The sequence below is a fragment of the Macrobrachium nipponense genome, chromosome 41 (assembly GCF_015104395.2).
Source record: "Macrobrachium nipponense isolate FS-2020 chromosome 41, ASM1510439v2, whole genome shotgun sequence".
Lineage (NCBI taxonomy): Eukaryota > Metazoa > Arthropoda > Malacostraca > Decapoda > Palaemonidae > Macrobrachium > Macrobrachium nipponense.
Genome location: NC_061102.1, coordinates 47,888,818 through 47,914,178, shown reverse-complemented (window position 1 = coordinate 47,914,178; position 25,361 = coordinate 47,888,818). Strand labels below are relative to the sequence as shown.

Genomic DNA, 25,361 nt, shown 5'->3' with positions numbered 1-25,361 from the left:
TGATGGACGTACGAATGCACGCACGCTAATGTCTTCTCTGTTCCTGTGTACGTGCGTCTTCTATTTCACGTGAACTCCCTTGACCTCTGAGACCAGGCGTGTTGTGATTTTTCGTCTGTGTGGGCATCTAAGGAATTCGCTGATTTGCACACATCTCCAACACCAAACACTAGCTCTACAACCCCTTTCATTCATTTTATTGTGCCTCCTTTCATATTCTCTCTTCCATCTTCCTTTCCATCCTCTCGTAGTAATTGATTCATAGTGTAACTGTGACGTTTATATATCTCCAATTACACCTTTCAGACCTTTTCGCTGTCAATTTCTGCTTCAGGGCCGAATAACCCCATAGGTCTCAGCGCTAGGCCTCTGACCTGAATTCTATATTCTGTTCGATTCTGAAAGACCATTTATTTATCGTTAGTGATAATGTAAACAGTAATGATGATAATAATAATAATACTTATAATAGTATATGATGAAATATTTCCCTTTTGTGTATATATTTTGCACAACACTTTGTACACTTAAGTTAACTATATATAGTTTTTATAACAACCGTTACTTGGATGAAGATGGAGCTCTTTAAACTGCCCTTCTGTGGGTTCAAATTATTGCCACTCACACTAAATACCAGGATCATTCAGATTTTGATGAATAGTATTTTTTATGGAAATTGATCCCCTTCAGACTGAAATATTTCTCTTAGGGGAAAAGAACCCGTCTAGTAGAATCTGATCACTTACGAGAATACAGATTACGGAAATTCTACGGAAGTGACCCCATCGGGAGATGAGATTCGGTCTTTGAATGTTTAATCTCGACGATTTTTGATCTCTGCCAAGACTTGGTAAGTGGGCGCCGTAGAGGAAGATGCTTCTTAAATTAGCCGGTCCGCTGTTTTAGTGCTTAGTGTAGTGGTATGCCACTCAGATGTTGCGGGTTCGCGTCTCCCCTTGGTCGATCTAAAATCACTGGCTGTTTATCATGATCAGTTAATGCCGCAGTGTTGAGGGGGGTTTAGCGGTGGGAGGCTGAAACCAACATTCTTTGGAAGCTTGAATTTCAAGTCAGTGGCCCCTTTCTTGTGCTTGTTCCACGCGAGTAGGCTTCATCTACTGAAATAATATAATAATGATAATAATGATTGTGGTCATAAAAACTACTGAGGCTAGAGGGAATCAAATTGCTATGTTGATCGTCCACCCCCATTTCATCAAACGTACCAAATTGCAGCCCTCTAGCCTCAGGAATTTAAAGTCTTATTTAATGTTAAAGTTAGCTATAATTTTGTTTCGGGCAACGATATATGACAGGCCACCACCGGGCAGTAGTGAAAAGTTGCATGGGCCGCGGCTCATACAGCATTACACCTAGACCACCGAAAGATAGATATTTCACCGTTGGTCTTGGTTGTACGCTGTACAGAAAACGCGATTGCATTTTTAACTTGTAGATCCTTCCATACTTTTTAAAATTCGTTGTTTCATACATACTAGTTTTCTGTGTTCCCTCCCTTTCTGATAACGGGCTCCATTTATTCTTTTTGTAAGAGTATCACTTTTCCCGTGTGAACTTCAATACGGTTTCAGGAAAGTCTATAGACGGTTACAGGTTGCACTTCTGTAGGGCAGCTGTTTTCCACTAGCAAGTTTTCGTATTATGAAGATAATCCCTTTGAAAATATCCCCGTGGAAAGTCTGTATGTAGAAGCAGGAATAGATCCCCTGAAAGTACGAAGAGAAGAAATAGGATTAAAATATATAGCTGAAATCAATAACCTTAATGATAATCCAAACACCAAATATATGAAAAACATAACATAATTATGACAATAAACCAAGAGCCTGTAAACCATTGGAGAATAGATTAAAACATGATATAGAACATCTAAAATTAGGAACAGGTAGCATATAAAAAATAACCACTCCTAAAATACCTCCGTGGAGACATGCTAAAATAGAAATCTGTGAGAAATCATTTAATAAGAAGGTAACAGATGCACAATTAAGGAGTGAATTTCTGTCACACCAGGAAAAACATAAACGGGACATAGTATTTATACAGATGGTTCCAAGTCGAAGGAGGGTGTAGGCTATGCTGTAGTGACAAAAAATATAAAAATAAGGGAAAAAATTCCAAAAAATATGCTCGATATTCACTGCAGAGATAAATGCTATATTAGAGGCTATAAAACGTACCTTTATGGTGGGAAAGGCAAACGAGACCTTTGTAATATACACGGATTCTTACAGTGCTTTAGAAGCGCTAAGACAATACACAGTTTCTCATCCCGTAATTGAAGAAATAAGGGAGTGGATAGATATAATAGTAAAACGGAAATCTATAAATATAAAACTATGTTGGGTCCCTTCCCATGTGGGCATAAAGGGTAATGAAGAGGTGGATAAAGAAGCCAAAAAGGCAGTAAAAAAGGAGTCTATCAAAAAAATACAAATACCTTACAATGACATTAAAACAACAATAAAAGAATACTGTCAATCAAAATGGGAAAAAGAATGGCTAGAATTAAATAATAAATTAAAGCATATTAAATCATCTGTAAATCTTGGAATAGACAACAATGTCAAAGAAGGGAAGATGTCATATTAACAAGATTAAGAATAGGACATACATACTTAACACAAATACTTGATGAAGCAAGGCGAGGAAAGACAGGCCCTTTTCTGTGACCATTGTCGTACTCTGGTCACAGTCCGTCATCTGCTAACTGAATGCAATAAATTCGAAAGAAAACGAAGATCCAACAACATATATAATATCTCAAAGAAATAAACCTGCTTTATATGATATAACACGTCTTATAATTTCATAGTTATTCAGTAAGCGCTGAATGGCCTTTGCTGCCCCAGTGCTTGGTGTTACACCTAAACTTTATACAACCAACCAACCAACCTTTGAAAATATAAGTTTATAGTTATAATCTTCCGTATTTTCTAGAAACAGCTTCCATTTGCTCTTACTTACTGAAGGGATTTGTGCCGCCTTATGAGCAAAATCAGTTGTAATTTATATTATAAAAACCAGTGTGCTGTCATTTGTCCGGCCGAATAAAGCCTTTCAGCAAAGAAGATATAAGGACGAAATTCTTAATCAGAGATGTAAAATTTGTCGGGAACAAATTATTCTCTTTAAATCAAATGAAAATCGGTATTCTCTTTCTATAAATATAAATGTTTTTCTACGAACCATACAGCATGCATACATACATCCACAAACAAGTCGTCATCCGACCTCCAGCTTACTTCGGGCCGCTTGCTAAAATCTACGGCCAAATAGGGCTTCGTTTCACCGACGAAAATTAAAATAAATACGATATATTTTATTAGAAATAGTTGTTCTGTACTGTTTCAAATGCACGTTGTTTATTTTTAACATTTTCATTCTAATAAAATAAGTTATAAATATACTATCCTAAAATTCCTGTATCTATAACTCATAAGAGAAACACCTTTTTCAGACATTTTTAGGTTTTCATAGGGCTTTCTTTACCCCTCCCCCCTCCCCCCCTAACAAGAACAACAACAACAAAGTAGTTTGTAGGCTTACTCCCCAAGTAAACGAAAATGAAAAGCCACGCCAAAACAGTTCTGAAATTAACGGCATCCAGTATGGCTAATATGGTAAAACTAATTGAAATCCTTGCACCATTTCTGGTGACCAGACCTCGTCAGAGAAGGAAGGAAAATGATTAGAGGGGAAAGCTAATAATTGATGGCCCACGCGTCGTTTTTTTGAAAATGAGGTGAGGGGCCACCACTGGAGACCTGAACAATCTGCTCCGATGTCCCAGCTGGAGTAGACGAGAACAGCCCCTTTTTCGAAATATGTTCTCTGAATAAAAAAGAAAAAAGAAAAAATATAATATATATTATATATATCATATATATATATATATAATATATCATATATATAGATTGATAGATAGATAGATTATATATATTATATATTATCTTATATTATATATATATAATATGATCATGTAACTATTAATCTAATCTCAATTCTCTCTCTCTCTCCATTATATCTTCTCATCTCTCATCAAGCTCTCTCCTTGTCTTTCTGTTCGTTAGAGGCTGGGTTTTTTCGTCGGTATTATGGGTGGGACTTTATTGTCGTCTGGTGGTCTGTCTCTCACGACGCCAGTCGCTCGTATCGAGCTTTATTGAGCGGCAGATAAGTCAGCAGTATATGTGATCATTTAAGTTATTAACTATATATGATATACTAATCTATATCTTATATATATTATATATATACATAAGTATCATGATAAATATTTTATCTATTATATAATATTTATTAATATAATGGTATATATATAATCTATCTATCGATATATATATATATATATTATAGATATAGAAATATATCATATATATGATATATATATATGTATATATATAATCTATCTATCTATCTATCTTATCTATATATATATATATATATATATATATATATATATATTTTATATATATATATATATATATATATATATATATTTTTTTTTTATCCAGACCAAAGTAATTTCAAAGGCAAACAAAAGAAGTTAATTGCCATTCACTCAATCATTTCCTTCTTAATAAATATGCACAATTCAGCTGTATGTCATTTACGTAATTGCATTATTAACATCCAAGCAAGTCACAGTAAGCTCATCTCAGAGGCTGAGAGTGCATTGGATACCTGAACCTTGTTTGTACGTCAGTGGAGTGGAAGCCATTTTATCTCTGATATGGAAGATAACTCCGTGAAAAATCCAATATATATTCATGAAGACCAAAACTGGGTCATTTATGTCTACTTCCCACCCTGGAAAATTCCTGCTAGGGTCTATTTTATATATATATATATATATATATATATATATATATATATATATATATATATAATATATATATATATTTCTCGGGGTACAAATGTCCTTCAATATCTAATTCGCTCTACCAATCGGAATTAACATATTTTCATATGTGAAAATATATAAAAAAAAAATATATTATTCCGAGGTAGAGTGAATTAGATATTAAAGGACATTTGTAGCTCGAATAATTTATATGAATCACGTGATGTGATAATTATTCACACACACACACACACACACACACACACACACACACACATATATATATATATATATATAATATATATATATATATATATGATATATATATATATATATATAAATGAACACATGAGAATGTGTTTCACAAATATAAATTTCTGACCATATTGCGGCAGTTTTACCGTTTCGCCAAAATAAAGTTCACGCCTGATTTAGGCTTCATCCACATAATGGAAAAATTCCATAATACGCGGTCAAAATAGAACCAGCCACTCCGTTATTCACACCTGGCGTTTGTATCGAAGTGGCGGCTTTTGCGGTTCCCCTCCTCATCCTTTTGTCGTGGAGGATTTTGCTTTTGATGTGTGGGTAGTATTATTTATGTCCGGAAAAACAATGGCGGGCTTTCCTGGACGAGAGCTATAACTCCAAGGGTTGTTTGGAGAGTTATTTTATTCTCTGGGACGTAACGGCTTTACTCTGTTGGTGCTGGTGCTGATGCGATGTTTTCCTTCTCCTTTTCGCTGGATCGTGAAATTCGCGCAGACTTTGATAGTTTGTCACTGTGGGCGATGTTTTATTTGTCCTTCGCGAAACGTATTGAAGGCGTTTGAAATGCTCATTGTTGGCATTGCTCATCGTTTTTCCTCGATGTTTTTTTTTCTTTATCCTGTTGTTGCTTGTTAGAAAGTAACCTAAAGAGATCGCCTTTTCATTAGTTAGGTCTTACATATTTTCTGTTGTTTATTGTCAATTACAGGTATTCAGTAGGTATCTTTTGGCCAATTGCTCTGTTGTCCGAAAGTAAACTGAAGAGATCTCCTTTTTTCTTTGTCTTCAGTTATGTTTTATATATTGTTAACTTATTTTTTGTCAATTACAGGTATTCAGTTGTATCTTTTGACCAATTGCTCTGTTATAATATTCTTACTGTATGTGATTGTTATCATTCATCGAAGGTTTTCAGTTATAAATTTAGTATTTTGTCGCGTTTCAGAAAAGCTTCCGTAGGGTTGGATAGAAGTAGTAGTCGTCGTAGCAATACTGTTTGAAATAGAGTTAGCGATACCTAAATAGACTTTGCAATGCCTACGTAAATTCATACGCTAGTGGTGCAAGTTGACAGATAGGCTTAGAGACAGTTGAAGTATGTATCTATAGAGTGCTATGAATTTAATATTAGGGTTTGAAATAGAAATGAAAAGATTGATTAACTGTGAAAAATTATTTGACTCCGATTTCCTACTATTACTCGGAGCACCATTGAATTCATTTGAGGTAGGTTTTCTTTTATTCACTTTGGTACACAACTACGAGAAACAGAAGCGATGTCAATGGATTTTTTTTTCCTTTTTCCTTTTACTGAATCGACTTCTGATCTCTTCCCGTCCTTTTACTTTGTCTCGCCCAGTATTCCGAGACGCTCGCACACCCCATATATATATATATATATATATATATACTATATATATATATATATATATATACATATATATATATATATATATATATATATATATATATTATATACATACACACACACACACACATATATATATATATATATATATATATATATATATATATATATAACTGAATCATGAAAGTTAAGAACGTGATAAATCCATAAATAAAGGTGTATGCCACAAGGGAAAATAAACAACGGAGTATCCTGTGAGATCTTTCGACGTCCAAACGTCCTTTACTTAGCAGATGAACTCGTTGTTTATTTTCCTTCGTGGCATATATATATATATATATATATATATATATATATATATGTGTGTGTGTGTGTGTGTGTGTGTGTGTATAATATATATATTTCGAGATTACCTTTTGATTTTTTTTTTTCACTATTCAAAGCAATTCGTTTCCGTCTCGTGAATAGATAGCAAGTTCACAATAACAACGCTTGTTGAGTATGATGTAGGATTGACACGCATTTATTGTAAAACAGTAAATGAATCATTTACCTCTTTTTTAATTGTTTTTTTATTGTATTATAAGTCGTTCTTGCTTTTAGCTTGTTCAGTTTGTGTTATTTATCTCCTTGTAATTGCTGTCATTTACGTTCTTTTGTTCTAGAGGAAGTTGACTTTTATGCCACCCAAACTTTCTCTTTTAGCAGCTCATAAATATCATCTACATATGCTAGAATATTTATGGGATTTAATTTTTTTCATTTTTTTTATCCAACTGGAAGGAGTTGACGTACTCTCTGAATCACTGTTACACCCGTCTGTTGTACTTGAGTGAATTCTGTTCTGGTAACAATTTATTTAATTATTTATTTATTTTATTTACTTTTTTTGGTGGCTGATCATTTTACTTCTTTTTCGTCGTAGACTTAAATTTTGCATTTCCTCTTATTACGCAACGTTAAGAGAATGCTACATTTTGCGAATTCTCTGTAGCGTTGTGTATTCATTAATTTAACACGGGTATTTTTAATTTCATTTGCCCAGTATTAACCCTAGAGAGAGAGAGAGGCCTTCCTTTGTTTGTGCTGTGATCGTTTGCGCTGCCCGGGATTTGCAGAGTACCCTTAAAGGGGAACAGCCGTCACCCACACTTGGTGTTCACTTTCTGAAAGATCTGGGCGGAGGGAGGGAGGGAGGGATGACTCGGCTATCGGCCAGCCTGTTTGTTATAGAGACGCCCGTCAAGTTGAGCAGCAGGTTTCGTGTGGCCATCATATACCGAGGAACTCTGATCTCAGACTTCTCAGAGAAAAGATTAGGTGAAGTGTCGTGGTTTGCGGAAATTATTAAAAGGATGCTCCTCTAATGGAGCTCATTTGTTCATGATTTGTGTATTTTTTAGATGGACGCATTTCGTTGGCGCCGATGGGAATACCACCAACTTTTACGAATCGAATATTACGAAAATTGCATATAATGCATAAATGCCCTTGTCGGCTGTATGCTACTACGTTTCATCTGTCGAACTTGTGAAATGTAATTTTCATTTGGCGTATGGTTTTTTATTTATTGTTTTTACGTCTCGTAATTCATAATTTATTGGCTACTTGACTGTAGAGCTCTTGAACCTTACGCCTGTGGGTTGTGTGTGGTGGTTTATTTGGAGGAATTTCCTGTATCCTCCAAGAAATAAATCATTCTCTCTCTCTCTCTCTCTCTCTCTCTCTCTCTCTCTCTCTCTCGTGAATAAGGATAGTTAGAGACAAATCCGTAATCGAATTACATGTGCTAATATGTTTCTTGGAGCTAAACACTAGAAATAATATATATATATATATATATATATATATATATATATATATATATATATATATCAGTTCGTATAAATAACAGTAACAAGAAGAATGTTGGGATAAAGGTAGTTCTTTCAGTTGTTCTGAATGAAGTTTCTCTAGGTTGCCAAAGAATATAATAGTACACTTATTTATATTTATAGTACCGATATAGAGAATGAAACACAAGTTTCTTAATTCGTTTGGGGGGGACATGTTTTCTGTTATGTGAAGGCTTGCTTTGCACTAACAGGACTTTTTTGCTTGATTCAAGATAGAAATAACTGGAGTCACTCAAAGATCAAGCATAAGTTGACAGTGCAATGAGTACAGCAGCTGCCAGTCATATAAATGGAAAACCCATTGTACCTCCATTATGTTCTTGGTAGCCTCATTGCAAAATACTGTACATACTGAGGTACGAAAGAGTTAACACCTTCCGAAGGGTCTCCCTGGAAGGATGAAATACATGTAGATGAAATGCATGTTTCAAATTTGTTGAATTTCTCCTCAGTTAGTGGAGACTGTCACTGAAACGACTTCATTGTGAAAGATGTCTTTTGAGGGAAACCTGTGTATTGATTATATCTATATATATATATATATATATATATATCTATATATATATATTATATATATATTATATATATATATATATATATTATATATATAATATATATATATATATATATATATATATATATATATATATATATATATATATATATATATGACTGAATCATCTCAGGGTAAACCATTTTCCTTAGCACCTTAATGGCTTGTCCCATACTAGCGGGCCATTGCCCGTTGGGCACGTTCAAACAGCTGTTTTATTATTTTCTCTTTGCTTTGAAGTTTGCAGTGTTACCAGACAATCGCCTCGTTCTGGCTCCACACTCGGTCTGTCGGTATAGTGGATCAGGTGATGGGAACAGTGTTTGCCCGTCGGGCAGTGCCGGCTAGTGTGGACAGGGCCTAAGGCCGTACACACGGTCGAACTTCGCTCGACGAACTCTGTACGATGTGACTTCAAAAGCGGAGAAACGCTGGTTAAGGTTCTTAATTTTCCCGCTTCGGACGTCCCATCGAACAAAGTTCGTCGGGCAAAGCTCGACCGTGTGGACGGGGCTTTACACTATCCAAACGATTGTGTCAGCACCCTCAAACATTAAGTGAATAGCCTTGGGAATGACGAACACTCAAACGGATTTATATATGTTAAGTCCTTAAAACCTGATCAGGTTAGGAACCTATATATTGCAACCCAGAGAAGTTTTGAAGGTTCAAATCGTAGTTGTGGCATAAGGACGTAAGGAATACCTATTTTTGGGTGGGTGTAGGTTAATCTCAATGTAAGTTTATTTCGATATGGATAGATTATTAATGGCTTGATATCCAAAGGTATATGTGTGTGTATATATTATATATATATATATATATAGATATATATATATATATATATATATATATATATATATATATATATATATATATATATATATATATATATATATATATATATATCCTTTTAAGTTGACTTATGTGAGCAGTTTATATTATGCATATGTTTTATATATATATATATATATATATATATATATATATATATATAGTGTGTGTGTGTGTGTGTGTGTGTGTATTTATATATATATAGTATATATATATATGTGTGTGTGTGTGTGTGTGTGTGTGTGTGTGTGTGTATGTATGTATGTTATAATATATATATATTATTTATATAATATATATAAATATATATATAAATATTATATATATATATTATAATAAATATATAATATATATATATAAATATATATATTTAAACGCATGGATAATATAAATTACTCATGTTAGGTCAGCTTAAGAAGGATTAATTGAAATACTTTTTTACTTTATTTATTTCTTAAAATTAATTTTTTTTTTACACTTTGGCCTCCCCTTAATTGTAGATCCACCAGATCCCTTGTAATACAAAAGAAATGTTGACGATGAGTGTTGCAATGATAAGAAACTAAATAAGGAAATTTTTCATTGAATACCATGCCGTGAGTAAGATGTTATGTGGTTTCAGTTTTCATTTTGACAGCCTTGCCTACTCGTTTTTATCTGTCGTGCAACTATTTTCGTATAAAGAATGAAATAATACGCGAATGATGTACATTTTTAATCGTGGTATAGAAATATAGTTTTGAGTCCTTTGAAGTCATCATCAAAACGGACAATAATGATTCTTTGGTTATACAAAGCGATGCCGTGCTAATGGTAGAAGCAGAAGCTGGGTTTCATCATGCTGAAATGGGTACACTAACTTCCTTTTAATTAGAAATATTTTACGCAATTTTCATACACACACACACACATATACATGTGTGTGTGTATATATATATATATATATAATATTCCAGTCAGCAAGATCTATAGACTTCAGGAGGGTCCATGATACACATGTTGTTTTAAAAAGGCCATGTTTATTAACAGCAAAGAAACGTTTCGCACTACTCAGTGCATCATCAGTCTGTCAAAGGTAAAAGACAATAAAATGCATTATTAACATAAAAAGGAATTCAAAAGGTAATTAAAATTTACAAGTTAAAACAATAAAAAGTAAAAGAGTATAAAAAGTACATAAAACAGAAAACAAAAAGAGACTACCAAAACACCAACCATCTATAAGCAGGAGAGAGGGAATGACATACAATGACGTCCAAGGCCAGAAGACAACTATGCCAGATACAAAGTTCCTGAGGAAGTATTACTATTGAGAGAGGGAACCAGTCTTTTAATATATACGATTCTAAAGTTGTTAAGATGATCTGGGTCCCTTACATAACCAATTATTGAAAAGTGTTGTTTCAGGACTTCGGTTTTACATAATGCGGCATGATTTCTAATATTAGAAAATTCTGGCTGCTTAATTCTTTGGCCAGTGCGAAAGCTAAAACCCAATGGCTGCAATATCTGACCTGCAGTAACCTCCGTGTCGATCCAACGTAAGAGCCCGGACATCCAGGGCATGTGAATTTATAAACCACATTGGATCGCATGAAGGACTGCAGGCGATCTTTGAAATTAAAAAATGATCCTATTGTACATGGGTTGTTAGAGATCAGTTTTTACGTTAAGACAGGGGATTTCCTGTTCAATTATTCTTGTGAGATTTAAAGAGAATTTGGAGTCAGACATATACGGGATTGAGGCATAGAATAATTTTTTTGGGACATCAAAGTTGACTGTTGGAGGTTGTAAGAACTTTGTTAATAACTTATTGGTGATTTTATGAACTATATCTTGTGGATAGGAGTTTATCTTGAAAAAGTTGAATAAAAAGACTATTTCTTTGTGAAATATTTGCCAAGTTGAAGAATATTTTAGAGCTCTATGGACCAAGGTGTAGATGGTATTAAGTTTGAAAGAATATTGACAGGAGCTATAGTAGTTATGGCTAAGCCCGTATATGTCCGCTTTCTATAAACAGAAGTAGTGAACTCGGAATTATGTCTCGTTACATTAATATCTAAAAATGGAAGACTACCTTCGCTCTCTACCTCCATGGTAAATTGAATGTTTGGATGAAGTTGATTATATATTCCCAAAAATAAAGAACATTGCCAAGAGTGCTGGAACAAGACAAAAGTGTCATCAACATATCTGCGATAAAAGGACGGTTTAAAATTATGATTACACTCGTTTAAAAATTTCATTTCAAGGTCAGACATAAAAAAAGTTAGCAAAAATGGGGCCCAGAGGCGACCCCATGGCAACTCCATCGACCCTTGCGAATAGAGTTGCTTATTAAAAATGAACATTGAATCTTGCACTGCAAGTTCAAGTAGTTGTTTAAAGATTGATCTGTTAAAACCATGAAAAACTGTATCTTCGCTAATAAAAACCTTATCTAGGATAATATTGATCGTTTCATTAAGTGGGACATTAGTTGAAAAGAGACTCTACATCAAAACTTACCATGTAATAGTCTCCATCTTGGTTGGTAATTTTGCTGTTGGAACTCGTAACCATTTTTTTAAAGAAAATTCATTGTTACTATATTCAGAAAGTAAACCGGCTAAAAATTTGGAGATAGAGAACGAAGGACTATTATAGGCAGCCATAATGGGTCTAAGAGGTATATTAGCTTGTGAATTTTGGGTTGGCATACAAAATACTGAAAGAAGAGCCAGTCACAAATAGTTGTTGATATGTGGTCTCATTAATAATATTTTCACTTTTAATTTTCCTTAATAATCTATTGATTTTATCTTCCCTTTTGTATATGTCGAGAAATGTGTGGGTTCACCATGAGCTTTAAATTTGTGGTATCAGACAAGATATTTTCCATTTTTTCCACATAATCGTTCTTATTCAAAATAACAACACCTTTTGCCTTTATCGGGCTTACAAATTACAATGTCCTCGCGTTTTTTCAAGTTTAAGAGTATACTCAGATCAGTTTTTTCTGAAAAAGGGAGTCCAGTTAGTTTTTAAACATTGCCATAAGTTTTGTGGACTAAATTTGAGATTTTCTGTTGGAGATTATACCAATATTTTTAGAAACATCAAGTTTTATAAGTCTTTGGAACATGACCTCAAATGGTAAAAAGAACTGGCAATAGTTGGGTCCTAAAAGATGGCAGACAAAAATCCAAACCAAAAGATAGTAAAAATTCCTCTCTCTTCGATAAAATGTAATCAGATAAGTTAAAAATGCAGTGGTTTCTGAGTTGGAAATCAGAAGAATAACACACCAAGACTTAAAAGTTTTCTTTGATGTCTTAAAAAGAACATCCGAAATAAAATCATTAATATTGTAAACATTCTTTGGTACAAGAGGCGATCTAAAAGAGATAAGTCGTTATACAATAGGTGTTTTAATTGTTCAGCGTGTAACAGTCAATTTCTTGATGGCAACAGTCTTAACGTTAATTTCCTTCATCAGTAGAGTTCTGAGCGATTCCTTATAAAACTCAGTGTTGTAAAGAGAAGATTTGTATAATTTGAATCGGACAAATTTGGGGACGACATCATTCAATTGGCAATATTGAAGAAAATCCAGATCGCATTTGGCTTTTTCCAATCTTAGTCACTTCTCCCAACTACTGAAGCACCGCTATCCAGCCGTTACTATATCGACTTCACGAAAACTGGAAAAGGCAAACACTAAGATTGGAAAAAGCCAAATGCGATCTGGATTTTCTTCAATATTGCCAATTTGAATGATGTCGTCCCCAAATTTGTCCGTTCGATTCAAATTATACAAATCTTCTCTTTACAACACTGAGTTTTATAAGGAATCGCTCAGAACTCTACTGATGACGGAAATTAACGTTAAGACTGTTGCCATCAAGAAATTGACTGTTACAGCTGAACAATTAAACACCTATTGATAACGACTTATCTCTTTTAGATCGCCTCTTGTACAAAGAATGTTTTACAAATTTATTAATGATTTTATTTCGATGTCTTTTTAAGACATCAAAGAAACTTTTAAGTCTTGGTGTTGTTATTCCTGATTTCCAACTCAGAACCACTGCATTTTTAACTTATCTGATTACATTTTATCGAAGAGAGAGGAATTTTACTATCTTTTGGTTTGGATTTTTGTCTGCCATCTTTTAGACACCCCAACTATGCCAGATTCTTTTTACCATTTGAGGTCATGTTCCAAAGACTTATAAAACTTGATGTTTCTAAAAATATTGGTAATCTCCAACAGAATCTCAAATTTAGTCCACAAAACTTATGGCAATTTAAAAACTAACTGGATCTCCCTTTTTCAGAAAAACTGATCTGAGTATACTCTTAAACTTGAAAAAACGCGAGGACATTGTAATTTGTAAGCCCGATAAAGGCAAAGGTGGTTGTTGTTATTTTGAATAAGAACGATTATGTGGAAAAAATGGAAAATATCTTGTTCTGATACCACCAAATTTAAAGCTCATGGTGAACCCACATTTCTCGACATATACAAAAGGGAAGATAAATCAATAGATTATTAAGGAAAATTAAAAAGTGAAAATATTATTAAATGAGACCACATATCAACAACTATTTGTGACTGGCTCTTCTTTCAGTATTTTGTATGGCCAACCCAAAATTCACAAGCCTAATATACCTCTTAGACCCATTATGGCTGCCTATAATAGTCCTTCGTTCTCTATCTCCAAATTTTTAGCCGGTTTACATTCTGAATATAGTAACAATGAATTTTCTTTAAAAAATGGTTACGAATTCCAACAGCAAATTACCAACCAAGATGGAGACTATTACATGGTAAGTTTTGATGTAGAGTCTCTTTTGTCAATGTTTCCCACTTAATGAAACGATGCAATATTATCCTAAGATAAGGTTTTTATTAGCGAAGATACAGTTTTTCATGGTTTTAACAGATCAATCTTTAAACACTACTTGAACTTGCAGTGCAAGATTCAATGTTCATTTTTAATAAGCAACTCTATTCGCAGGTCGATGGAGTTGCCATGGGGTCGCCTCTGGGCCCCATTTTTGCTAACTTTTTTTATGTCTGACCTTGAAATGAAAATGTTTAAACTAGTGTAATCATAATTTTAAACCGTCTTTTTATCGCAGATATGTTGACACTTTTGTCTTGTTCCAGCACTCTTGGCAATGTTCTTTATTTTTGGAATATATTAATCAACTTCATCCAAACATTCAATTTACCATGGAGGTAGAGAGCGAAGGTAGTCTTCCATTTTTAGATATTAATGTAACGAGACATAATTCCGAGTTCACTACTTCTGTTTATAGAAAGCGGACATATACTGGCTTAGCAATAACTACTATAGCTCCTGTCAATATTCTTTCAAACTTAATACCATCTACACCTTGGTCCATAGAGCTCTAAAATATTCTTCAACTTGGCAAATATTTCACAAAGAAATAGTCTTTTTATTCAACTTTTTCAAGATAAACTCCTATCCACAAGATATAGTTCATAAAATCACCAATAAGTTATTAACAAAGTTCTTACAACCTCCAACAGTCAACTTTGATGTCCCAAAAAAATTATTCTATGCCTCAATCCCGTATATGTCTGACTCCAAATTCTCTTTAAATCTCACAAGAATAATTGAACAGGAAATCCCCTGTCTTAAACGTAAAACTGATCTCTAACAACCCATGTACAATAGGATCATTTTTTAATTTCAAAGATCGCCTGCAGTCCTTCATGCGATCCAATTGTGGTTTTATAAATTCACATGCCCTGGATGTCCGGGCTCTTACGTTGGATCGACACGGAGGTTACTGCAGGTCAGATATTGCAGCCATTTGGGTTTTAGCTTTCGCACTGGCCAAAGAATTAAGCAGCCAGATTTTCTAATATTAAAAATCATGCCGCATTATGTAAAACCGAAGTCCTGGAAACAACACTTTTCAATAATTGGTTATGTAAGGGACCAGATCACTTAACAACTTTAGAATCGTTATATATAAAACGACTGGTCCCTCTCTCAATAGTAATACTTCCTCAGGAACTTTGTATCTGGCATAGTTGTCTTCTGGCCTTGGACGTCATTGTATGTCATTCCCTCTTCTCTCCTGCTTATAGATGGTTGGTGTTTTTGGTAGTCTCTTTTTGTTTTCTGTTTTATGTACTTTTTATACTCTTTTACTTTTTATTGTTTTAACTTGTAAATTTTAATTACCTTTTGAATTCCTTTTTATGTTAATAATGCATTTTATTGTCTTTTACCTTTGACAGACTGATGATGCACTGAGTAGTGCGAAACGTTTCTTTGCTGTTAATAAACATGGCCTTTTTAAACAAACATGTGTAATCATGGACCCTCCTGAAGTCTATATATATATATATATATATATATATATATATATATATATATATATTATATATAATATATATATATATTGTATATTATATATATATTATATATATATATATATATATAATATATAATATATATATATATATATATATATATATATGAATTTGCGTTCTATCAAAAACACCATAAAACTGTGTTCATAAGACTTTATTGGAAACTAACCATTGCTGACCATTTCAATTTAAAAATTAACGATTCCTTTTAGGTTATAATTATGATAGGTTACTCCCACGCCGATGGAAAAATTAGGATAGGTTAAATTGCCTTTATTTGGTAACTAATTATAGACAAAAATAAACTTGTGCGACTATGTGCATGATTCACTTGGAATACCTATGCATTCCAAGCTGGAGAGTTACCTTTACGAGTATATCTGGTTTTGCATCTCATTACAACTATTTACAATATATCTGGTCACGAGTACCCGTTGGTCCAGTTTACTTCGGTTCTGGAGAACGAAGGTTATGATAAAGGAAACATATTTTTTTTCTTTTTCATAAGCAAGCTCTGTTGCTACTTATCCCTTCCCGCTGACGAGTTCCCTGTGCTTCTTTCTTTGTGGCCTAAGGACACTAAAACCCAAGTTCCCCGCTGTGTGATTTCGCCATAGCAAGCTGGTAATTGGAGAACCACCTACAGTCCATCCCTGAGTTGACCCTTCCTTCCAACCACAAGGATAACATTTCCTGGCATCCAGTTGATCGTGAGTAGCCTCTTCCGTGACCACTATTTTTTTCTAACATTTCTCGTAGGGTACAGACACGCACGCAATGAGTTCTGCATCCTTTGTGAAAGCCACTGGTCATACCTCTTTGAGTTTTGCTTCTTGTGAAAACAATAGCTTTTGAAAAGGTGTCCTTTTCAAGCTCTTTGTTGACTTTCTTGAGCATTTAGATAACGGAATCCAGTCTTGCGTGTGTGTGTGTTCCTTTACTAATCTGCTAACATGTGATCATAATCTAATACGTGACTAAAATGTAAAATATATTTAAATATGTTGACAGATGTAATTTATTGGTATCATAGCAGTAAGCACTGAGCACAGTTTGTATATATAGAGAAAAAGATGTATGTGCTTTCATGTAGCTTAGTCTACCTTAAATCTCGATCGCTGTAACATTGCTGATTAACTTCCCCCTTTCCAGGCCCCTCCTCTGGAGAGCTAGAAGAGAGCCGATCGCCGGACGAGGACTTGCACCATCCGGAAGAGGCAGATAGAGCGGAGACCGGCGGGAGACTCCATCCCATCTCTTTCGGCACTTAGAAGCTAGACCTACTTGTTTCATTAAAAAAAAAAGATAGACTTAAAATAAATCAGCTCTTCATGTTTACTGTTATTCAGTGTCATTTAGACTTTCCTCTTCTTAACCTCTCTGAATCAGATTCCCGAAACGTTTGGGTTCCAGACATTCTTGATATTGTAAGATGTTTGGGTTACTTTTCTCTTTCACTTGGAAATGCAGCAATAATTTTTTTTGTCCCCCTCAAGGTCAGTCCAGTTTCTGCCGGACGTCTGTCCCTTATGTATCTAGGTAATATTAGGAGCTGTTTAGTGGGCCTATCCTTCTTCTTATACCCACAGTCTTCACGAAGAACTTCCCGTTTAGGTCACTAAGCTTCCATAGGTTTAGTTTGTGAACTCAGTGAAAACCCTGTGTTTTTGATGGTCTCTTGCCGAGGGTAGGGATGTGGCCGGTGTTATCATACTTATGTTAGGGTTCAGTGACGGCTATCATGATTATTATCTCTATGATGATATTACTTTTAGAATTGAATCTCCTTTTTTTTCCTTTTTTTTTTCTCCTGTGATGACTATTGATTCTGACTGCTCCTCGGTTGCTATTACAGAAGACTCTCTAGGTTTTTAGATGGGTAACTTTCACTTCTTAGACTAATCATTATGTATTTGTTCGCACGTGATTGTTATCTTCCTGTTATTTGTAGGTTTAAGGAAACTCCTTGACGAATTTGAAGTTGAAAAGCTGTTTTTATAGGTGCCTGTAGATTGGACAAAACTAATTACGTGGCAAGCATTTAGTTTTTAATTAAATGTTGAATGTTTACATGTCAGATGTTATCATAATAGGGTAATTGTTTGTACAAAACAGCCCGCAAAAACATTTTCATCTTATCAGTTTTTTATTGATAGGATACAAGCCTATCTCAATAAATATTTTTCATTTGACATTGTTTGATTTTGTCCTGAAATCTGAATAAAATGTTGCTTCTCAGATTAGTGTGTTGTTCCAGTAATTTGATGTACCAAGAGACTATGTCATTTAAGAATTCATTAAAATGTCTTTTTCTTCTGTAAGTTAAGTGTATCCTAGTTTAATCAAACCACTGAGCTGAATAACATCTTTCCTAGGGCTGGAGCTATGGATTAGATTTTTTATTACGTGGCTAGGAATCAATTGTTTACTTAGCAACGGGACCTACAGCTTATTGTGGGATCCGAACCACATTACATCGAGAAATAAATTTCTAATCACAAGAAATAAATTCCTCTGGTTACGCACTGGCTGCAGCGGGGAACGAACTCCGGCTACCAGGTTGGTAGGCAAGTACGCAACCCACTCCTCCAGTGAGGAGCTCTGTCTTCTATAGCTCCCTGTCATATGTGATGTCGTACAGTAAAGGTAAACTGAAAACAAATCCTCTTGATCATGACTGATTTTATTAAAAGCCAAGTTGCAACCCTGGTTGACAGAGCTGAATGCTACTGTGATAGAGGTTACAGAGAATATTTAATAAGAAAAATAACAAAGGAAAATGCATAAGAACAAATCCACGATTTAATCATAACCGAAGTAGCATTGAATGGGTTTATGTTATTTGGTCTTTTTCTTAAAAGACCTTGCAAACATAATTCACAAATATCGATAAGGAGTAGGCTTTCAAATGCACATCTCTAAGCATATCAAAAGATAGAAAATTTATATAAGAGATTTACGGATTTGGTACCAAAATAGCTTATTTTCTATTTCCTCTCTCTGCAGTTTTCTCATATGGACTTCATTTTGATAATTAAAATTCTTTCAAAACTATTTGAATAAGAAACACGAAACTTCGAATGTGCCGTGCTTTGGTACATTGGGAAAATATTGAACACTTGCTGTAGATAAATTTATTTTAAAAAATAATGAAAAATTAACTGGTAGGAAATATGAACACTTAGGTAGAAATTGGGAAAAATACTGAACACTTCCTGTAGGAAAAGATTGGGAAAATTATCGCAATCACTTATTGTAGTATCATTGGAAAATATTGAACACTTATTGGGAAAAGGAACATCGGGAAAATCATTGAAACGCTTAGTGTAGAACATTGGGAAATAATAAACACTTAGTGTAGAGCATTGGGAAAATATTGAACACTTATTGTAGATCATTGTGAAAATATTGAACACTTATTGTAGAACATCGGGAAAATATTGAACGCTTAGTGTAGAACATTGGGAAAATAATGAACACTTAGTGTAGAACATTGGGAAAATATTGAACACTCAGTGTAGAACATTGGGAAAATATTGAACACTCAGTGTAGAACATTGGGAAAATACTGAACACTTCCGGTAGAACATTGAGAAAATATTGAACACTCAGTGTAGAACATTGGGAAAATACTGAACACTTCCTGTAGGACATTGGGAAAATATTGAACACTTCCTCTAGGAAAATATTGAACACTTACTGTAGGAAAATATTGAACACTTCCTCTAGGAAAATATTGAACACTTACTGTAGGAAAATATTGAACACTTCCTCTAGGAAAATATTGAACACTTACTGTAGGAAAATATAGAACACTTCCTCTAGGAAAATTAGTGAAACACTTACTGTAGAACATCGGGAAAATGGAAAATTGAAACTTATGGTAAAAGAATTATTGGAAAAATATTGAACACTTACTTGTAAAAAGAACTTCGTAAAGTATTGAAGGCACTTAGTTGTAGAACATTGGGAAAATAATAACACTTAGTGTAGAACATTGTGAACATGTTGAAACACTTAGTTTAGAACATTGGAAATAATGATCACTTAGTGGTAGAACATTGGGGGGAAAATAATGAACCAACTTATTTGAGAACATTGGGAAAATAATGAACACTTAGTGTAAAAAGAACATTGTGAAAATTATGAAACACCGTAGTGTAGAACATCGGGAAAATTATTGAACACTTAGTGTAAGAACAATTGGGAAAAATAATGAACAACTTGTAGTGGTAGAACATTCGGGAAAAAATATTGACCAACTTAGTGTATAACATTGGGAAAATAATGAACACTTACTGTAGAAACATTGGGGAAAAAAATATTGAACACTTAGTGTAGAACAATTGGGAAAATGTTTGAACAATTAGTGTAAGAACATTGGAATTAATATTGGAACACTTATGTATAACATTTTGAAAATATTGAACTACTTACTGGTAAAAGAACATCGGGAAAATTATTGAAAGCACTTAGTGTATAACATTGGGAAAATAATGAACACTGCTGTAGAAACATTTGGGACAATATTGACACTTAGGTGTAGAACATTTGGGAAATAATGAAACAATTAGTTGTAATAACTTGGGAAAATATTGAACACTTACTGTAGAACAGCGTGAAATATTGAGACACTTTAGTGTAGAACATTGGGAAATAATGAACACTTGGTCAGAACATTGGGAAACATAATGAACACTTAGTGTGAACATTGGGAAAATAATGGAACATTAGGTTATAACATTGTAAAATATTGAACACTTACTGTAGAAAACTTCGGTAAAGTATTGAGCTTAGTAGTAATAACATTGGGAAAATAATGACACTTTAGTTTGTAGACATTGTGAAAATATGAACACTTAGTTGTAGAACATTGGGAATAATAAGAACACTTAGTGTAAACATTGGGAAAATATTGAACACTTAGTGTAGAACATTGGGAAAATAATGAACACTTAGTGTAGAACATTGTGAAAATATTGAACACTTAGTGTAGAACATCGGGAAAATATTGAACACTTAGTGTAGAACATTGGGAAAATAATGAACACTTAGTGTAGAACATTCGGGAAAATATTGAACACTTAGTGTAGAACATTGGGAAAATAATGAACACTTACTGTAGAACATTGGGAAAATATTGAACACTTAGTGTAGAACATTGGGAAAATATTGAACAATTAGTGTAGAACATTGGGAAAATATTGAACACTTAGTGTAGAACATTGTGAAAATATTGAACACTTACTGTAGAACATCGGGAAAATATTGAGCACTTAGTGTAGAACTTGGGAAAATATGACACTTACTGTAGAACATTGGGAAAATATTGAACACTTTCTGTAGAACATTAAGGGAAAAAATATTGAACACTTAGTGTAGAACATTGGGAAAATATTGAACACTTACTGTAGAACATCGGGAAAATATTGAGCACTTAGTGTAGAACATTGGGAAAATAATGAACACTTAGTGTAGAACATTGGGAAAATAATGAACACTTAGTGTAGAACATTGGGAAAATAATGAACACTTAGTGTAGAACATTGTGAAAATATTGAACACTTACTGTAGAACATCGGGAAAATATTGACACTTAGTGTAGAACCATTGGAAAATAATGACTCTTAGTGTAGAACATGGAAATAATGAACACTCAGTGTAGAACATTGTGAAAATATTGATGACTTACTGTAGAACATTTGGAAAATATTGAACACTTACTGTAGAACATTGGGAAAATAATGAACACTTAGTGTAGAACATTGGGAAAATAATGAACACTTGCTGTAGAACATTGGGAAAATATTGAACACTTAGTGTAGAACATTGGGAAAATATTGAACACTTGCTGTAGAACATTGGGAAAATATTGAACACTTACTGTAGATCATATTACCATTGTTATTAGATCTGCAACTCCCAAACCACTCACAATAAAAAAAGTAATGATAATTAACGTGCACCGTAGTATCCTTTATTTGTCGGTAATTTTACTTAACATGACTAAAGAAATGAAGTCCGAATAAAGGTAGTTATTCCTATTTATATTTGGTAGTAGGAGAATTTTTTAATTTTGCAAACAATCCTCTGATGAAATTTAGAAACTGTGATTTTTAAATATTTGTCAAAATTTTGCACAACGTTATTGTACTCTTTATTTATTTATTTTTCTTTATTTTATTATTATTATTTTTTTTTTTTTTGCCAAAATAATTTGGGGGTTCGTGCTGCCTGTTTTTCAAGTATTGGCTGTAGGTCATCATAGGACATAACTGATTCATTTTGAGATTTTTGCAATGAATATATATTCCAAGAAGCTACACCCATTTTTAAACGCTGACAATGCTTCATTGAGTCAGCTTACTTTTTTTCCAGTGATTCATTGAGCTGTCCTCTCACAGACAATTAGATCTACCGAATTCTTTCTCTGGAAGACAGGTATAGAGAGTAGGCTCCAAATTACTGAGAAAATTTCACCAGAGCGGAAAACAGTATATCCAGCGGGTTGCTTTCTCTCATTTCAAGTCACCAAAGATGACTCGAGTGTTAGGCAGTAAAGCCCCAGTTCTTCTGATTCCTGTCATACATTTGGAAACCCATCTCGAGCAATCAACCGGCAGCCTTAGAAAGTATTATTGAAAATCTCTTACTATTGCTGTTGATGAGCTTGTGACTCCTGGCGCTTCGTTATTTTGTGTATTATCTGCATAAGGATGTTCAACGTAAGCTCTCCTCCACCGCACCCCCATCCAACGCAAATGAATCGATCCCTCTCCTGATAAACTGCGATATTATGCCTCTAATTATTTCTCCGTTCCTCGCACAAGGCAGCAATCTAACTTGATCCGTCACGCTACAACTAATTTCAATGGAGTTCAAATCAGGGAAGGCCTCGGCCACGTAATCTCTTTCCCCCCCACCCCCCCCCCCAAACTCCCCCCCACCCCTCCACCCCCCGCAACAAACACACACACACCTGTGTTTGTTGTTGGAACAGTTTTGAAGTTATCGTTTGTAGTGTAATAATGGAGACGATAGTGTTAAACTGAAGGCAGATGTTCAATATTTCATCGCTGGTAAGAATGGTTTTACTTGTAGTCTTGTAGTACCGTGTAATTTAATGCAATTTGTGTAAGGCTTTATTTTCTTTCTTACGTCTTGTAGCTGTTTTAGGTTTTGTGTGTTAAATTCATTCAGTTCATCAGCTTAAGACGACAAACTCTCGAAAATTATCATTTTCAGGTGATCGTTTGTTCGTTTTCATCGTTGGCTTCGTATTGTAGAACGTACTCTGAAAGAGAGTATCATTATTATCTGTCTAAGCTATAGTACTGGGTGCGAAGTGGAAATTATAATATTTTTTAGGTAATTTATTCATTCTCTCTCTCTCTCTCTCTCTCTCTCTCTCTCTCTCTCTCTCTCTCTCTCAGTAAGTAAAACCATAATTGTATGAATCGAGAATTCCATTTTCTACTTGATTCCTGTTCCAGCGATTCTCTCTCTCTCTCTCTCTCTCTCTCTCTCTCTCTCTCTCTCTCTCTCTCTCTCATGTATATATATTAGGCCTTTCCCCAAAGCAGCCCATCGTCCACTAACACTTTTAAGTGTTCTATACATTTTTGGACTATAATAAAATGAAATGAAACGAGAATTTGTTTGTTTAGGATAAATCGATCTGTTTTGGATTCAAATACATTCTCTCTCTCTCTCTCTCTCTCTCTCTCTCTCTCTCTCTCTCTCTTTCTCATATTCTACCCAGTATCGGAATCATAGGGCACGCGATCCAACAGCACTCATTACCCTAAGTGGCTATAAGACCTTCGACGCTGTGAAGTATCAAGTTCACACTGAGAATGATTGAATAGGAATTCGACACACTACTAGGAATGAAATCGACATCGTGACACCTGACCGGCTTCCATTAGTGGTATTGAGAGTGTTGAAGGGGAAGATAAAGAAAACAATTCTATCCTGTCCTCATGGTTTCTGAGCGATTAATGACGAAAAATCTTCGAGCACATCTATTGCAACTCTAAGGATGTAGTTAGGGCAAGCGTCCTGCCGAATTTGTCCAGGTCCTTATCACCAACTTCCCTTCCTATCGATATCTGCGAGACCAGTGGTTCTTCAACGGGGGGAAGCATCAGCTATTAAAAGGGGAAACGCGAGATCCTTAGGGAAAAATTTAATATTCTCTAATTCGTCATTCCCTCAAAAAGAGTGAGGGACTAATATTTAATTTATGAAAGAATACACAAGTATCGCCTTGTAACGTTAGTATCCTATGTTAGTATCCTCTAGTCTAACTACTCTGGTTAGACTCGTTGAGCTGAACATGTTTTTTAGTGATTTACCTCCTTCCTTGTCCTTCCAAACCCCCTTCTAAGGGCCAACTCTTGAAGGGGGCGTGGCTATAAAATGTTTGAGAACCACTGTATCGGAAAATCTCTGGGAAATCAGTACATATATGTGACTGGTTACCTTCACCCTCTTCATAACCAAAGCTGTTATGTAAAAGGAAAGTCTGTATTATCTTCGCCGATAAATCGAGTTGAATGGATTTTCATGATATTAGAAACGCTTATCAAAATCGACAGTTTGTCTTCGCTCAACCTTTTGATAAAATTGAACTTTCGTTCCTTTTACTGTACCTCCATTCATATGATCTTTCTTCATGTTACTTTCCACCCTCTCCTAACGCTTGACAGCGCTTAATGATCTCATAGGTCCCAGCGCTTGGCCTTTGGCCTAAATTCTATAATCAGTTCAGTTCAATTCCGTCTTTCCTACCCACGACCTCTGATCTATGGAATTGTCATTCTCGTCGTTTATGCTGGCTAGCTGCCACTGTCCAGTATATCCTCATATTTAAATCTAAATTAGATGAGTTCTTGCATCTCGTTCCAGTTGAACCAACGAAGGACTGAAATCGAAGCAAGACGACCCCGTTGAAAACTGAGATCGTATACCGTCAATTTTATGATCAATACACACAGTGATCGAATTCGCACGGAAAAGGACTTTGCAAGGTAATCTCTCACTCTCGAATTGGTGGACCCAGTCTCTCTCTCTCTCTCTCTCTCTCTCTCTCTCTCTCTCTCTCTCTCTACTCACATCCTGTGTAATTCCCTTTTTTTTTTATTAATCTTGCCATCCCTGCCAGCCGT

At 34.5% G+C, this 25,361-nt stretch overlaps 1 protein-coding gene across 4 annotated transcripts in view; it reads left to right on the top strand.

Moving 5' to 3' along the window:
* The window catches only part of LOC135212743 (uncharacterized), a 436,319-nt gene extending 417,938 nt beyond the window's left edge, over positions 1 to 18,381 (top strand). For 2 of the 4 annotated variants that reach the window (XM_064246466.1, XM_064246465.1), the window contains one exon: positions 17,344 to 18,381. In XM_064246466.1, coding sequence (XP_064102536.1) covers positions 17,344 to 17,416 — 73 coding nt within the window. In that variant the 3' untranslated portion in view covers positions 17,417 to 18,381. Of the gene's footprint in view, positions 1 to 16,766; positions 16,902 to 17,343 lie in introns of those variants that run through there. The other 2 variants (XR_010313975.1, XM_064246467.1) reach the window with 2 other exon arrangements.
* Positions 18,382 to 25,361: the final 6,980 nt, after the last annotated feature.